This window comes from Phoenix dactylifera, chromosome 5 (genome assembly GCF_051530095.1).
Source record: "Phoenix dactylifera cultivar Ajwa chromosome 5, Ajwa_hap1_PhDact_Kaust_v1.1, whole genome shotgun sequence".
Classification (NCBI taxonomy): Eukaryota; Viridiplantae; Streptophyta; class Magnoliopsida; order Arecales; family Arecaceae; genus Phoenix; species Phoenix dactylifera.
Genome location: NC_143194.1, coordinates 20,213,479 through 20,229,658, shown reverse-complemented (window position 1 = coordinate 20,229,658; position 16,180 = coordinate 20,213,479). Strand labels below are relative to the sequence as shown.

The 16,180-nt window shown below is 38.7% G+C and overlaps 2 protein-coding genes and 1 pseudogene across 11 annotated transcripts; 2 read left to right on the top strand and 1 right to left on the bottom strand.

Annotated features, from left to right (window-relative positions):
• The first annotated feature begins 3,982 nt into the window (after positions 1–3,982).
• Positions 3,983–7,186, top strand: LOC103722698 (uncharacterized). Its single transcript, XM_008813347.6, has 5 exons — positions 3,983–4,317; positions 4,403–4,452; positions 4,996–5,119; positions 5,210–5,314; positions 5,669–7,186. The coding sequence occupies exons 1-5, from the start codon at positions 4,143–4,145 to the stop codon at positions 6,289–6,291; spliced, it is 1,077 nt and encodes a 358-aa protein (XP_008811569.3). The 5' UTR covers positions 3,983–4,142; the 3' UTR covers positions 6,292–7,186.
• An 813-nt stretch (positions 7,187–7,999) lies between these two features.
• LOC103722696 (3-dehydroquinate synthase) lies at positions 8,000–15,010 on the top strand. Of its 9 annotated transcripts, none has more exons than XR_015987081.1 (11): positions 8,026–8,108; positions 8,461–8,654; positions 9,268–9,437; positions 10,116–10,214; positions 10,355–10,423; positions 11,156–11,296; positions 11,406–11,495; positions 11,999–12,166; positions 12,612–12,687; positions 12,778–13,001; positions 13,938–15,010. XR_015987081.1 is itself a non-coding variant. In XM_088721772.1 (10 exons), exons 1-10 carry the CDS (start codon positions 8,039–8,041, stop codon positions 12,903–12,905), a joined length of 1,167 nt encoding a protein of 388 aa, XP_088577898.1. In that variant the 5' UTR covers positions 8,000–8,038; the 3' UTR covers positions 12,906–13,026. The 9 variants fall into 9 exon arrangements, 7 of the variants coding, with proteins under 7 accessions (XP_088577898.1, XP_008811564.1, XP_088577897.1 ...); XR_015987079.1 differs by having other exon boundaries at positions 8,427–8,654; positions 13,938–14,071; XM_088721772.1 differs by lacking the exon at positions 13,938–15,010 and having other exon boundaries at positions 8,000–8,108; positions 8,466–8,654; positions 9,301–9,437; positions 12,778–13,026.
• LOC103722710 (pentatricopeptide repeat-containing protein At1g08070, chloroplastic pseudogene) lies at positions 13,061–14,693 on the bottom strand (annotated as a pseudogene). The gene has a single exon (XR_015987077.1). The product of XR_015987077.1 is annotated as a pentatricopeptide repeat-containing protein At1g08070, chloroplastic pseudogene (transcript).
• Positions 15,011–16,180: the final 1,170 nt, after the last annotated feature.

Here is a 16,180-nt window from a genome sequence, read left to right as displayed (position 1 = left end):
GGTGACCCCCGCGCGTGCCTATCAAAGCATTCATCACATGAGCCCCCGGGTGGAGAGCCACGCTTCGTCACACGATCACGCATGAGAGTTCCCGGGAATCGGATAGTCTCCACTAATCCTTTGCTTTAATACCAAATATCATAATGCCCTCAGATCCTGAGGATTGTGTGATTCAAATAAATATGCATAAATCACAACTTCTTGTGATTTGAAGATTGAGATCATATCTCAACCGTTAAAGAGATCAGATCTCTTACCTTTAGAAGGAGGTTCCTTCAAGGATGCTTTGCAGCCGCACAAGCGTCCGGCCTCGATGACTTGTCCACGCGAAGCTCCGGAATGATCAACTTCTCAGGGAGTGCTAGCTCGCAGGGAGGCAGAAGGTTGGCTAAAAGGAAGAAGAAGGAAGAAGATGGACCTTCATAGCACAAGAACTCCTTCTTGGACTTTCACCTTTAGAGCTTCTCTCTCCTCTCACTCTCTTTCTCTGGTGTTCTTGATGTCAAGAAGAAGGAAGAGAGGTGGCCTATTTATAGGCCAAGAAGAGGGTGAGGTGTCCTTATGAGGTGTCTGATGAGGTGTCCTGCCAGGACACATGTCACACATGCAAGGAAAAGAGGTGTCCTGCTTTGCCACATGTCACGCATGCAAAGGGGTGAGGTGGCCTGGAGGGCGATGTCATGGATGACCTCATGAGGCAGATGAGGTCATGGATGACATCAGGAGGAGTGTGAGGTGTCCAGGCCCGCCACATGTCACACATGCATACAAAAGAGGTGTCCTGCTCCGCCACGTGTCACACATGCAAAGGGGTGAGGTGGCCGGGATGTGGGTCCCACATACAGTATGTGGGTCCCATAAATGCAGGACATGGGTCCCACATACAGTATGTGGGTCCCACCTAGGCAGGACGTGGGTCCCACATACAGTATGTGGGTCCCACAAAGGGAAGGGAGTCCTAGTCATACTAGGATCATAATTTGACTCAAGCTAAATATGATTTGGTTGGGGGCAATTTAGACATTTTTACCAAACCAATTTTGGTGTCAATTACGGTTTTACCAATTTCAAATCATATTTGAATTTGGTCAAGCCCAATCTCTATTACTCAATCAAATTAAGTCTAATCAGTGATCCAATCATCAATTAACTTCTCCAAGCAACAATTGCTTAGGGCAATCAGTCAATCACATTGACTATTTTACCTCTAGACGATTCTCAATCGTCAATCAGCCATTTGAACAATCCAGAAACTTCTAAGCGTGTGACCTCATAGGTTCGAACCTAAGCCGGTAGTACAATAACACTTCCTGCACTAATCGAAGTAACCATCTAGCAATGGGATCCGACGACCGGATAGGCCGAATAGATGCAAAGCAACATTCTAGAACCTATGGACTATGGTTACCGCATAATTCATCCTCTTGACCAGAAAATGCCCAGGGTGGGTTCAGAGTCTGTCTACCCTGAAACGATCCATCCGGAAATATGTTTCAATTCAATAAGTCAAGTGATAGTGGTTTGATTTTTCTTGGCCAGGGTACTACTTAATTGAAAACATAAGGCATTCACCCTTATTTCTAAGGAAGGTCAATCCCATCTTGATCTGCAACTGACGACCACAAGTACTTGACGGGACCCAGAAACCTTCCGTTGCTGGATTAGAAATCCAGGTAGTCCGGCACCAAAGTACAGTGAGTTGTTTGCAAGCCACCGGTTGCAATCTCAGGTCTAAAAGATACATATACCCATATCCACTCGGAACAACTCTTGAACGTACACTACCATTCACTTGTATACCATACTAGTATCTCTATACTCTTTGATTTGGAAGACAATCAACAAATATGATACACAATGACTTACGCCCGATAATACTATCGTTCTATTAATAGTATATCATACTGTCATGAATATTTAAGGACCTGTGTGACAAAATCATATTTCATTACACAAAGTAGTCCTAAGGACTTCATCACATCGAAGTTTGTGAAGATGTTTTGGTGATGAATAAATACCATGTTATTTTTAATTGATTCAAATACATTTACAATCAACAATTGATTGGATTCAGGACATAATTCCCAACACATTGTACGTCACGTCAGGTTAGATAATGACAAAATGAACTCTCTATATAAAGAAAGAGACATCAGGTATGCAAGATATAACGCATGCAATATTACTCATAGAGTCACACTCTGCTGAAATCTCTTCATTCATATGTTGTCTCTCTCTTCTGACTTAAGTATCGAAGCGTCTCATACTGGACACTCTCCAACAAGCAGAGGAGACCAGTATCTGATACCCCAACCGGCTTGCTTAGCTCCTCTCCAACCGACTTTAAGATCGATTGAGTTGTACTCCCATCTCGATCCGGATCGGCAGCAACAAGAAGGATCTCCCATGGGCCTATTCATAAACTGTCCAACCAATCTCGGAGCCATTTGACTTGCAAGTGAGAGTAATCAAGTAGTAAATGAATCAGCTGGGCCGTTGCAAACATGAAATAAGGCCAAGTGGCGAGCAAAGTGCTCCAAGTGTGCAGGACACCATTGTAAATGGGATGCAAGATCGAGGCAGTGGGCTATAAAGTTGCTGGATCGAGTTCGCTTGGTCAGCCATTTTTGGGGGCTATAAGCGACAAAGCTTAAATGAAGTCTTGGATTAAGGATTTTTTTCTTTTTTGTCAGATACAATTTAAAAAGATAAAAAATAAAAAATAACTGAATAAATATAAATAAAAAATACAGATGAAAGGTTATGAATGCTGATCATCAATGTTCATTAAATAGAAAACAAAATAAAAAGTATATTAATATAAAAAATATAAAAATAGAATGAAAATGCAAATTACATGATAAACAATAAAAACATAGGATTAATAGCTAATCAAAATGAAACTAAAAATATAAAAAATAAATATAAAATAGGAATATATATACAAAATATAATACTATGACCTACGAACCAAATAAAAATAATTTAGATAAAATAAAATAAAATGTGTAATAAAAATATATCTACTAAAATAAATAAACATAATAAAAAAGAAATATGAATATGGCTTAATAGTAGAAGGGGTAAGGAAATTGAGACTTGGGTCAATGATACAAAATAATATTCGGTACAAAATAATATAGACTGATATAGAATCATACTAATGATGAAAAATATTACTGATTGATATTATGGGCATGTTATTACGCAATCTCTAAAATTATACTAACAGTCTCCAATATTTTTTCAAATTTCTCCAATTATTTGATTACGACACTATTTCTTTTCAAATATCTGCTAAATTTGATTCCTACTTGCCTATACTCAATCTTCAAAAATCCTTCTTGAATTTATTTTACTCATCCATATTAAGATTCCTATTCCTTTCCTAAATTCGACTGCTACGGATTTAGAATATTTTCAAAATATTAGCGAGATTAGGTGTGGGTGATGATTTATGCATTATATGAAGTGTATAAGGGTATTTTCAATATTGAAAAATGATAAATAAATTTGGGAGAAATATTTTCAGATTTCAGGGCTGGTATTTTAAGCATAATAGCTATAAATATATAAATAATCTAAATCGAGTACGTCTCCATTATTGAATTTCTTTGTATCGGCGGAGGATGAAGCGCTCCCTTTAGGGCTCCGAGATATTTTGTTTTTCGATATTATTGGATAAATATATCCGTATACATATTATATGAATAATCCGTTTTAGAGGAAAAAAAAAAACTAGCCGAGCTTGGTCCCAGCCCGTTCCATCTCGGCTTATTTACGTTCCTAGGATCTAATCCCGTCACCAAAACCCATCGTCTCCGACTTAAACCGTGCGGTCTTCGGGGAGTTCGATCAAAGCCGTCGCGCAAATGCTGGACCTTCATGGCTTTTTTATTTTGGGTAAATTTTGAAAAAAAGAAGAAGAAAGGTAACTAATTACGAGAGTCGATTCGTTTGGATAAACACAATAAAAACAAGATTACCGGCCGAATAGTTAGAGATTTGTTCTTATCGCAATTTTTTTCGGAACAACCATACCATTATTTCTCTCTATATATAGCTTCTCTTCAATAAAAGAATTCCACGGTTCTTATATATACGAGAAGATAAGCCGGCCTCTTTGTGCCGCCCCCACAGCCATGGCGAGGAACACACTTTTGTGCGCCTTTTTTTTGCTCTTGGCTTTGATGGGAGTCTCCGTTGGAGCTTCAAGGAAGACGGTGGGGATATATGAGCTCAAGAGAGGAGACTTCTCCGTGAAGGTCACCAACTGGGGTGCAACTATCATCTCAGTCATTCTACCCGATTCCAAAGGTTGAAAATTTTAGGTTAAAAGATGTGCTTTTTTTTTTTAATTTTTTTTTATGGTTGTTGTAAATCCCTTTCTTCTCCTTTGCAGGAAAATTGAATGATGTTGTTCTTGGCTATGACAAGATCGGTTCTTACGTTGTGAGTCTTTCTTTCTCCTTTCTTCATCCTTGTGGTAAAAGCTTTTGGTATGCCTCTTTTTATTCATTGAGTGTTTTTTTGGTTGCGTTGGGTGGGGTTGTTCTTGTATAATATTGAACAGATGATGCCTGCATTATCTAGATGGCTATAATTCCAATATTCAACTAAGAAGATTGTTATGTCAAATTATATAGTTTCTCTCCATGAACATGATATATTAAAAAGTTATATGTTCTCTATATGTAATGTTCTTGTATTATTAGCCATAAGTCTTAGGAAGCAGAAGTTATTTCTTCTCGACTCCTTCAGAGACTATTATATACAAATATACGCCCTATTAAATTCATTATTATTTAAATTCCACCATTGAATCTTTAGCATGGTTTCATTCTCTTTTATGTCCTTCTATTTGATAGCAGTGCTTAACTAGGAAATTAAAACTATGTGGTTTGAAGTCACTGGTATTTCAAAGTGCTTCCGATCATTTTGATCACTTCTGAAGCCTTAATTCTCCTTTTCATTTCCCCCCCTTATTTCCATCAGAATGAAACAACTTATTTTGGAGCTTTGGTCGGGCGAGTTGCTAATAGGATTGCAGATGCACGATTCTCTATAAATGGAACCGTCTACAAGCTATTCCCCAATGATGGGAATAACACTCTTCATGGTAGTACAATTCTTGCATCTATTTCAACACAAATCAACGTATACTTCGTCGTCCCATATATTAATTTATTACTTCTCACTCCTCCACAAGGTGGACATAGAGGATTCAATCAGGTCATTTGGACAGTTAGAGAAAGAGTAGATGGTGAATTCCCTTACATCACGTTCTACTATCACAGCTTTGATGGAGAACAAGGTATGCCCTTCTTCTGACTCAATATAAATTTAAATCGCTTCCTTTTGGTCTCTACTATAATTCCATTTGATGTATAGTACATATGATAGAGTTGAATTACATATGGTCTATAAAATCGGAAGGTTCTCTTCATAGCTCGAATAAGTCAGATATATGATGTTGTTCTCTGTGTCATAACTATTCTCCAGTCTTCAGAGAATGATATTCTTCTTTACTGAATGTAAGTTGATGAAAATAATCATCATCATTACTTTTAAGTTAGATTCTTAGCTAGAGCTCAAGTAATAAACTATAATGCATGAGTTTTAAATGTTCTCTCTTAACATAATTGTCTCCTTTGAAGCACTGAAACAGGCTTTCCTGGTGATCTTGATGTATTTGTGACCTACAAAATCGACTACGACTACGTGCTCAGCGTATCGATGCGTGCAGTGCCGAGAAACAAGCCGACGCCGGTGAATTTGGCCCAACACTCGTACTGGAATCTTGGAGGTCATGACAGTGGCACAATCCTGAAGCATTCTGTTCAAATCTTTGCCTCCCACATCACCCCAGTGGACAAGAATCTCATTCCAACTGGTGAAATTGAACCAGTTGCAGGGACTCCATATGACTTCAGAGAGCCCATGACAGTTGCTAGCCGGATCGATCACGTCCCGGGAGGGTATGACATAAACTATGTATTGGATGCACCTACAGACGTGCAGGGGGTGAGGAAGGTGGCAATTGTGGAGGACTGCGAGTCAGGAAGGGTGCTTGAGCTGTGGACCAACCAGCCTGGGGTGCAGTTCTACACTGGAAATTTCTTAAAGGATGAGAAGGGGAAGGGTGGCCATTACTACAAGCAGCATGATGGACTATGCTTGGAGACTCAGAACTTCCCTGATGCAGTAAATCACCCTCAGTTCCCTCGTGAGATTTATAGCCCTGGGGAGGTTTATAAGCACTATATGTTGTATAAATTTTCGGTCAAATAGAAGTGAGGTTGAGGGGAAGGTAAGCTATATTTTGCTTGCTTTTTCAAAGTTATCTAATAAGGTTTTGGTGTTGAGTTTCATGGATGGTTCTGTGTGAAATCAGGAGTGTGGTTTTTAATTTGTTTCAGCTGCGAACTACCATTTCCTTAGGCCCCTGCTTTTAGGGAAGCAAGTTAACAAACATATGGTGATTGTGGATTGTTTTGGTTCTTTTGCATCATTCGTTGGAATGGTTGTGTTGATAAATCTTTGAATTAGATGCTAATCTCATAATGTTATCGCCAGTGCACGGTCAGGAAGAAGAAAGGTTCCCAATTTTTTACTTATTCCAATTAAGAAGAGCCCATTTAGTAGCCTTCAACAACAGTTCGACAACTCTGTTTGTAACCACTAGAGCTCCAGAATCGATCAACCATTTCTTTAACACCATTACAAGTCAGCCAGAATTTCTCTATGTTTATATCAACCACTTACTGAAGGTTTGTTGATTGGGGTTGCAGCCAAAGTATTGCGGGTAAAGTTGGTCTGGAGCCATAGAAACATTGATGGAACTATGGAAGGTGTTGATAGTACAAAGAATATTAAATGGAACACCAAGTTTACATGCATTGTGGAGACGGATGATATCCTAAGTGGAGCTTCACCAACAGCAAGAGTTGTTTTAAGCTTAATACTACAATAGATTAGCATCTAATATGATTAAAGTTGACTATGAAGGCTTACAAGATGTTCTTTCTTCTTCTTCTTTTTTTGGTGATTTAAAAGTATTTACAGAAGTTAGTAGTGGGCCATTTGACAAGGGTGGCCCCTGATATTTATAAGGTGGTGTGACATTACTTATGCAACATGGTGAAGCTTGCGACGTTTACAACATGGTTTTGAACCAACAAAAAGCATAGCCAGATGGTCTTAAGCCCACAAAAGTTCCTTGATTTCAGTGACCAACGGCCTTTTCTTTTTTGAATTAAAACCAACCGCTGAAATTGCTTATATTAGGGGGAAAAGAAGGGGACACAGCTATGATCACCACTTCAGATTTGTGGTAGCTAGCAATCGACAGATCTTCGACACCTCTATTATTGGAGTGGAGCTACAGGCGGCATGGGAGGGACTCTTCTTCACGAGGCCGAGAAAATCTACGGACGACTCTCTGAGTTGGATGGGCACTCCTTGCTGCATGACATAGAAGATGGCATGGGACTGTGGCTCCTTCAGGACCACGCATGTATATCGGAAGGCTAACACAGCTGCTGATTAGGTAGCCTCTTACGTAGCGCAACATTCAAAAGAATTTCTTTTGGTTGAACCAGGCGGACGTGCCCTACTCGCTTAGCCAACTCTTGTTTTATGATTTTTTTTGATTGTACTCGTCTACGTTGGTGTGAGGGGCCGGTAAAAAAAAAAAAAAAAAAAAAAAAAAAAAAGAAAGAAAAAAAAAGAAAAAAGAAAAAAGAAAAAAGGAAGAAGAAGAAGAAGAAATAAGGGGGAAAAACAAAGCTATCAAATTTGGAGTCCAAAAGATTATTTTGTATACACAGAATAAGTTTAGCTATAAATTGAAATAAGAAAAAGAGCCTTAAAAAACAAACAATCTAGCGCGTGAGGTATCTCTCCAGTGTCCACACCCAGAGATTAGGGCCCCACCGCCACTTTGGGCCCACCTTAATGGAACTCGGACAGCCGAGGTTTCTCTGTGGGCTAATACGACCCTGGGTCTCCTTAACAATCCTCCTTGATAAAGAATTCCATGGCCCTCCTATCCTTCGTCCCGGCCAAAATCCCCAGCCCACCGGCGCCGCTCCCTTCTCTCCGACGAGGTTCTCCTCCCTCCTCTCTCTCTCTCTCTCTCTCTCTCTCTCTCTCTCTCTCTCTCTCTCTCCCCCCCCCCCTCTGTCTGGATTGCAAATTTGTTCATACGCTTACGGCTCTTTCTTTTTTATTTATAAATCAATCTCCCTTTCGTTCTCCATTTTTTTTTGATATAAAGGCTAGCAATGTAATTTTTCCTCATTGATTTTCCCGGAGAACCCGTAAAAATTGTTTTTTGAGTACGGATTCCATTAAAGTTCGGATTTTTGGTTGCATTTTAAGTTTGATAATCTAATCCATTGCACGAGCATTTATTATAATTTTAGGGTGTTTCTGTTCTTTAATCCATGTTGGCACTAGTTCAGCCGTGCTTCCCGTGAATTCTCGCGTCTCGATGTCATCTTCCGTCGTTTTGGATCGACATGAGCGATCGAAGCTTGTGTGGGTGTGGACTGAGAGCAGGCAGGTGATGACGGCAGCAGTCGAGAGAGGATGGAGCACTTTCATCTTTGGCTCGGAACCCCGATCCAAAGAACTCGCAAATGAGTGGTCATGTAAGCTAATAAGGAAGTTAGAAGATTGGCTTTTCGCCTTTGTTTTAATTTGTCATGTAATTTGCCTTCATGTTGCGCTTGTTGATGGCTCCATGGCTAAATAGCTGCACTTAGTAAATTTTCTGTTAAGCATACTTGCAGTGCTTTCATCTTATTATATTATGATTCCTTGATCGATTGGAAATGAGTGGTCTTGTAAGCTCAAAAAAACTAGTTTTATGTTTCATTTCATTCGTTTCAATTATAATTTCTAAATTTTGTTGCATCAGTTTCATTATGATGTACCCAATAATTCTATTTGATTGTTAGATGAGTGAACATGGTTGTTTTTTTTTTCCTTCCCTTCCTTCTTCTTCTTCTAAGTAGAACTAGCTTGATGATTCAAAACCATTCTTACTTAGTCTGATATTACTAATGATTGCTTGAGGAGACGTGGTAACTCTGTGCTTAAAAATGCAATATTTAGTCTGTGTGCTCTGCAGAGTTAAATAAATTATAATAAAGCAGTGTAAAAAATTGTAGCTTAACCAGATGTTATAGAGCTTATTGGGCTTAATATACCTCTCTATTTTTGATATTTGATTGTAATGCTTGGGCATTGGTATTTGTGCAGCTATTGCGTTGATACATCCTCTCTTTATTGAAGGCTCAGAGCTGTCTGATGCGCATGGTAGAAGAGTTGCCACATTCTATGATGTTTCTTCTCCACAAGAACTAGCACTACTCCAATCAGATGACAAGCAGGCAGATAATGCAGTTATAACTTTCCCGGGAGAATGGCAGGTTTGAGTTCGTCCTCCATGTTTCTAACTATCTCATAATATAAAATGTCATATTAGACAAATTGGTATTCACCTCGATTTTTGGTGCACCCCATTTGGGAGTGGCTGGATCTCATTTTAGTTATGAATTGTTGAATCATCCAAGAAGTGTGTAGTGAGAAAGGAAAATGAATTGATACTTGGCATTGGGGTAGGAGCCAACTCAGCTGGAAACAGTCAGCCCGACAATAATTTTCTATATCAGTTGTCGCTCATCCCTTAATGTCTTTAGTGGTGAAAATATTACTGCTGGTACATCTTCCACCCGTATATTCATTATATTATCTTTTGTGATACCTATTCTTAATTCAGGCCAACAAAATACTGCATCTATTATTCTTTTCCCTAGTTCATTTGCTTCGTTATTTTCTAAAGTAGGAATTAGCCACAATGGTTAAATGTCCTTGCCATATTGGTTTTTCAGATCATTCCACTAATTTCAGTTGTGATTCTTAATTTCCTTAAGTATGTAAACAGAACCATGTTCTGTTTGTTTCTCTCTTTCCACCGTGATTAATGTAAGCTTATGAATTAAAAGAAGCTGTTTTAAGTGGTATTTGAGGAATAATACTTTGTTTTTTATATAAATTATTTGCTTTCCTTTTCTATCTTTAGTCAATGATGATTGTGCATTTCATAGGTTATACCTGCAGAGAATATGGTTGCAGCGTTCCAAGGCTGTAAGAGGGCTGTACTTGCAGTTTCAATGGCTTCATCTGAAGCCCAAGTATTTCTTGAGGTGACTCTAAACATTTTGCTTAAAACTATAGAGGAAACTTAATAACATACAAAATGTAAACGGTTATTTTTTTGGCGAAATTTGTGGCTTTGTTATTTGAGATATCTTCCTAAAACCATTTAAATTGTACTTATTTGTAGGCCTTAGAGCAAGGTCTTGATGGTGTTGTCTTGAAAGTTGAAGAAATTGGGGAAATTCTCAAACTAAAGGTATGCTCTTAGATTTTACTAATTATACCATTGCTAATGTGATAGATACAGCTGTAATTATATAATCTGTTTTCCTTATTGGCAGAAAATTTCAAATGTTCTTGTCCTTAACTATTTTCTCTATTATGAATTGCAATTAGGAGCATTTTGGATGTCATAATCCGTACCTTCTACTGCTATTTCTTTTTTTCTTATGAAAAACCCTAACACAAGAGAAAGCCAAATTGAACTTGGCAGATATCATGATCACCCCCCCACCCCCGGTGCCGAAAAACCCTTTCTTTTGCTGTTCATTCAGATGCATTTCTGGGTTTTGCTTTTAAAGCTTTTGCTATTACTTTGTTTATCATAAATAGTTGATTTTGTAGTGCATATCAGGATTCCCTTGTGCAGCCATGTCATGAAAGGCTTCCTTGGACAATTTGCAGCATTTGATTACATAAGTTGCATTTATGGAGTAATTTATTTTGGCCTCAAGAAGTGATCGAGTTTATCCACTGCTTCTAGCTCTCCATGTGTCTGTGGCCTGTTCCCAGAGATTACGCATTTTAATTATTCTCTCTTTTCCTCCTATGTAGCACATGATATTCTATAATCTACCGTCTGTAAACATGTAGCATATGCTTTCAACCATGTTCTAGCTTACAAACTACCATCATTTTCCTTCATGCTTTTTAATTTAATCACAATTATTTGATATTAGTTTTTTTCCCATATTTTGGTTGATATCAGGATTATTTTGACAGAAGAAATGAAGTAAGGAATCTGTTGGCATTGACCAAAGCCACTGTTACACGGGTAGAAGTAGTTGGAATGGGCGATCGGGTGTGTGTTGATCTTTGCAGTCTTATGCAACCGGGTGAAGGCCTTCTGGTCTGTGTTATATTTTGACATATTTGACTAATTCTTCCTGCTAAGTGACACAAAATCGTATTGAATTTCCTTACAATGTTCATTGGTGTAGCATTGATTCCCTTTGTAGGTTGGTTCTTTTGCTAGAGGACTTTTCTTGGTCCACTCAGAATGCTTAGAGTCAAATTACATTGCTAGCAGGCCCTTCCGGGTGAATGCGGTAAGTATTTTCATTGTGGCGGTGGTTACAATTAGAACCTCTCATGGAAATTCTGGTATCGTGAAGATGGAAACGGCTGCCTACCCTCGTCATCAAAAAAAAAGAAAGAAAAAGAAACAGCTGTCTTGGAGATTTTTCTCCCTTCCATTCATCTCTCTGTGAAATGTTCTCTAAAGAAAGTTCACTCACTTCAAGATTGTATGGAACCAACTTTTCCCCCACTTTTAGACTACTAATTGCTCTGGCCATCTTGGATTTTAGAAATCTTTACAGGTTATTAAAAGCTTGTTTTTTTTGCATGTCCCTGAACTAAAGACTATTTGCAAATTCACCATGCTGAAGGCAAAAGAAGAGCAGCATAACCATCAACAAAACCAGTGATGCAAATGCTGAATTAAATGAAAAATTAAATAATAATTTTTTTAAGACTTTACTGAGAATTTGAGATTGAATATTTAGGTCCTCTTGGCATGCACATGTTAATTTTTTTCCTGTTTCTGTAGGGGCCAGTGCATGCCTATGTTGCAGTTCCAGGGGGAAAGACTTGCTACCTATCAGAGTTGCAGGCAGGGAAAGAGGTAATAGTGGTTGACCAAAGTGGTTTGCAACGGACAGCAATTGTGGGGCGTGTGAAAATAGAATCAAGACCACTTATCCTTGTAGAGGCAAAGGTTTGTACTGCTTCCCCCAATTTTTTAAGTGAATATATCTAGTCTTTGGAAATGAAAGCATGCTTGGTTCATTAGAGATCCTGAGGATTTGTATTACATGCCAATGTTGCAAGTTTATGATCTATGAACTTCATAGTGTGCTTATATTTTATCATATATAAAGGGAGAAAAAACAAGATTGGTCTATATGTTGTTATTTTCATATAAAATATAGAATTGCTGTCAACTGCAACATGAGTTATTTTAGGAAAAGAAATCCCAAAGTTCTGTTAGTTACCAAAAACATGCAAGTAGTTCATATGACAAAATGGGTCTTCCTCAGACCATTAATAACTTGTTCATCTCGACAAGAAGGTGGTGATGTACAAACTGTGAAAGATTAAAGAAAAGCTAATCGAACGTATGCTAGATTAGTTTTTAAAGTCCTGTTGATATTGATTTGCAGGAGAACTCAGGTCATGAGACCTACAGCATCTTTCTACAGAATGCAGAAACTGTTGGCTTAGTGTGCCCATATGAAGGTTCTTTCCTCTCTCTTTCTGGTTTTTCCTATAGCAAACTTCCTTTTGCTTTCCTTTCTTCAATCCATTCTGTGAACCTTGCTTTTTCAGTAGACAAGACTACAAAGACAGCAATTCCAGTAACCTCGCTAAAAGTTGGAGACAATGTCATGTTAAGAATACAAGGTGGTGCCCGTCATACTGGAATAGAAATCCAAGAATTCATTCTTGAAAAATGAATTACATGGGTCAGGGTTGTTCCTGCCATGAATGAGTGTATTGCATGGGAAGAAGGAAAATTTTTGTTGTACCATACTTCGAACAAATAAATTCAGGTAATGATATGTATACTTCATACAATATGTTTTAGTGTCACTATTATCAAATGGAAAAATTGGTGCTAATTTGTACTTGCACTGATTCATATAACATTATCACTGATACAGAATGAAGGAATGAAGTAACTCAAACTATATTACATTGTGTTGGGCTTCAATATAACTATGAGCAGGATCTCTCTTAGTAGTAACTTCTCTGAATCCCATGTCATTTCTTACTTCATGGACGCCGTCCCAATCCCCAACCACTGCATGCAAATTTGATTTCAATATATAATTTCCACTATGTTCTGGTTCCAAATCAAGTACATAATCCATCACTTGTCTTGCTAAACTTATGTTTCCTTGATCTCTACATGCTCCTATCAATGTGCGCCATATCACAGCATCCGGTTTCACAGGCATGCTTACTAAAAACTGAAACGCCTCACCTAGTAACCCTGCTCTGCATAGCAAGTCCACCATACTTCCCCAGTGTTCTATGCTAGGTGTCATACCATGCTCCTCTGCCATGGACTCAAAACACTGCTTCCCCTCCACCACTAGACCAGCATGACTACATGCATTCATAACACTTAGAAAAACAATATCATCCGGCTTGAATCCTTCCCTCTGCATCTGAGAGAACCGAACAAGGGCAGCCACACCATAACCATGCATCGCCAGTCCTTGTATTATTGCGGTCCATGATATCAGAGTCCTCTCTGTCATCTGATCAAATATCTGACACGCCTTCTCTATGTTCCCACATTTGCTATGCATGTCAATGAGTGCATTCATAATGTTTATGTTCTCCTGAAACCCATTCTTCTTGACATATTCATCGATCCATTCGCCGATCTCTGAGCTTCCCAATTTTGTGCACATAGAAACCACTGCTAACACAGTTACTTCATCAGGTCTAACCCCTGCAGTCTCCATTTCTTTAAACAGAGCCAGCGCTTCGCTCGGGCGGCCATTTTCACCATAACCATTGATTATCGAAGTCCATGAAACTACATTTCTGCAGCTCATCTTCTCAAAAACATGATGTGCATTCGATAAGCATCCGCATTGCGCATACATATTGATCAAAGCATTGCGAACAAAGGCGTCGAATCCCGAAAGGTTTTTCGTCGCATAGCCATGCACTTGTTTTCCATGTTCTAAAGCTTTCAGCCGAGTGCAGGCAGAGACGATGCTGACTACCGTCACTTCATCAGGTCTCACATTCTCATTTACCATAGCACGGGCTGCTCGAATTGCTATGTTGGGGTGATCTCTCTGAGCAAATATAGAAATGAGAGCATTCCATTGAATGATGTCCCTCTGAGGAGTTTCATCGAAGACTTTCTGCGCAGCCAGGAGATCTCCAAACAGACAGTACATCCTGAGAAGAGCAGTCTGTGTCACAACCTCTGATCCAAAACCCAATTTTAGAGCCTGGGCATGCATCTGTTTCCCCTCAAAAACTCCTGGCATGATGAGGCCACAGGCCTTGATCACAAACAGAAGGGCATAGCTGTCCGCTTTGATCCCTCTCCTCCTCATATGGGCAAACCCAAGGATGGCTTTCTTTGGGTCATTTCTCTCCAGGAAGCCTCTCAGAATGGTGTTCCACTTGTAGGCACCGTCCTCTCTGGTGAAATGGCTGAAAGAATTTGTGTTTCCAGGCTGATCACACTTGTGGGAGAGTGGACTTTTGGCCATTTCAGCAGTGGAGTCGTATCTCTGCTTGTAGAGGCAGAGCTAGAAATGATCTCCTCATTTGATTCCTACCCTCAAGGTTTAGAGCTTGCCGGGAGGTACAGGTAGGGTAGGAATTTTGCTGGGTTTGGGTCGGGTTCCATCTGTCCATGGCCGGACGAAGACCGGCCTGCGGCGATATCGTCAAAACCTGAGCCAAAGCCGGCAAAATTTGTGCCGCGGCGCCTCGCAAGGTTGGTGATATCGCCTGAGTTGATTTTGTTATTTCTAAAGCTATACATTGTAAGTCTATTCTAATATATAATGCAAACTTTAGTAAATAATTGTTCCTATTATCCCATTTTCAAGACCTATGAAGTCAAAAATTCAAGCCTTTCCTCAAGTTTTTATTACTTGTTATTCAGATAAAGTTATTTTTTGTTGGAAAAAGATATATGTTTTAGACACACGACTTGCTTGTTGATTATAATATATATCATTAATTTTTTGTATAACATTAAAAAGCATAATAGTTATTTTGCACTTTTTTTTTTGGAATAAACTGGAATTATTAAAATAATCTAGAGTAAATATATTTGTAAGCATTTGAAAATAAAATGTCTGACAGATCATAAGAAATATATATCTCTTACCATCGTCTCCAAAGTAGATCCTGTATGATCATCAACATATGCCACCATCCAATTTGCAGTTCAGAATAATACGAGACGCTCTTGAAATTTTAGTTACATATACTATGCCTTTTCATTCAGCATGTTCAGGTGTAAGAATCGTAGTATCAAATAATCCGACACTTTCTGTCGCTATTGCCGCACCACTTGCACTCCTAGTAACAAAACTTGCTCTATCCGTTTGTTGTTTAAAACACTACTATCAAAGATAATCTGACATTTTCTGTCGCCATTGTTGCACTATTCGCACTCTTAGTAATAAAACTTGCTCCACCTGACAACCGACAGTTGTTTAAAATAGTACTATCAAAGTTAACTTTCAGAAAATCAGGGGGTGGTGGTTCGGAAGAAAAATAAATCATTTTAGAGCTCCAGAAATAACAGATTCAGCTCTGGCAATGCCACCGAATCTAGAGATTAGGTTCATCTAAGCTTATTTTCTCAAAAACCACCCAACTTTTAAGATGCATTTTTTAGCATAACTTAAAATAAGTAGGAGCTAAAATATAACTAAATTATAAAAATAAATAGATAAATAGATAGATAGATAGGTAAATAGAAGCATAATATACCAAGATATGTTGGTAAGTGAGCTATACCACTCATTGATGCCGACTCACATGCTAAGGTTGCGTTTATTGGAGGACGAGCACCTATGGAAGAGTGGCTTGCATCGGCCTTTGGGTCATCTCGCTTATTGCAGCACACCAATTTATTCATCTCCTTCAGCATTGGTACATGCAGACTTATGGGGTCCTTCACCTCTTTTATCATCTGCTGATTTTTGATATTATATTTCATTCATGGATGACTTCAGTA

Bases quoted from the DNA above. Each gene is read 5' to 3' on its own strand.
- LOC103722698 (XM_008813347.6), top strand. From the start codon at position 4,143: ATGGCGAGGAACACACTTTTGTGCGCCTTTTTTTTGCTCTTGGCTTTG. The intron at 4,318-4,402 runs GTTGAAAATTTT...TCTCCTTTGCAG, and splicing joins CATTCTACCCGATTCCAAAG to GAAAATTGAATGATGTTGTT. The intron at 4,453-4,995 runs GTGAGTCTTTCT...TATTTCCATCAG, and splicing joins ACAAGATCGGTTCTTACGTT to AATGAAACAACTTATTTTGG.
- LOC103722696 (XM_008813345.4), top strand. From the start codon at position 8,039: ATGGCCCTCCTATCCTTCGTCCCGGCCAAAATCCCCAGCCCACCGGCG. The intron at 10,215-10,354 runs GTGACTCTAAAC...ACTTATTTGTAG, and splicing joins AAGCCCAAGTATTTCTTGAG to GCCTTAGAGCAAGGTCTTGA. The intron at 11,496-11,998 runs GTAAGTATTTTC...CTGTTTCTGTAG, and splicing joins GGCCCTTCCGGGTGAATGCG to GGGCCAGTGCATGCCTATGT.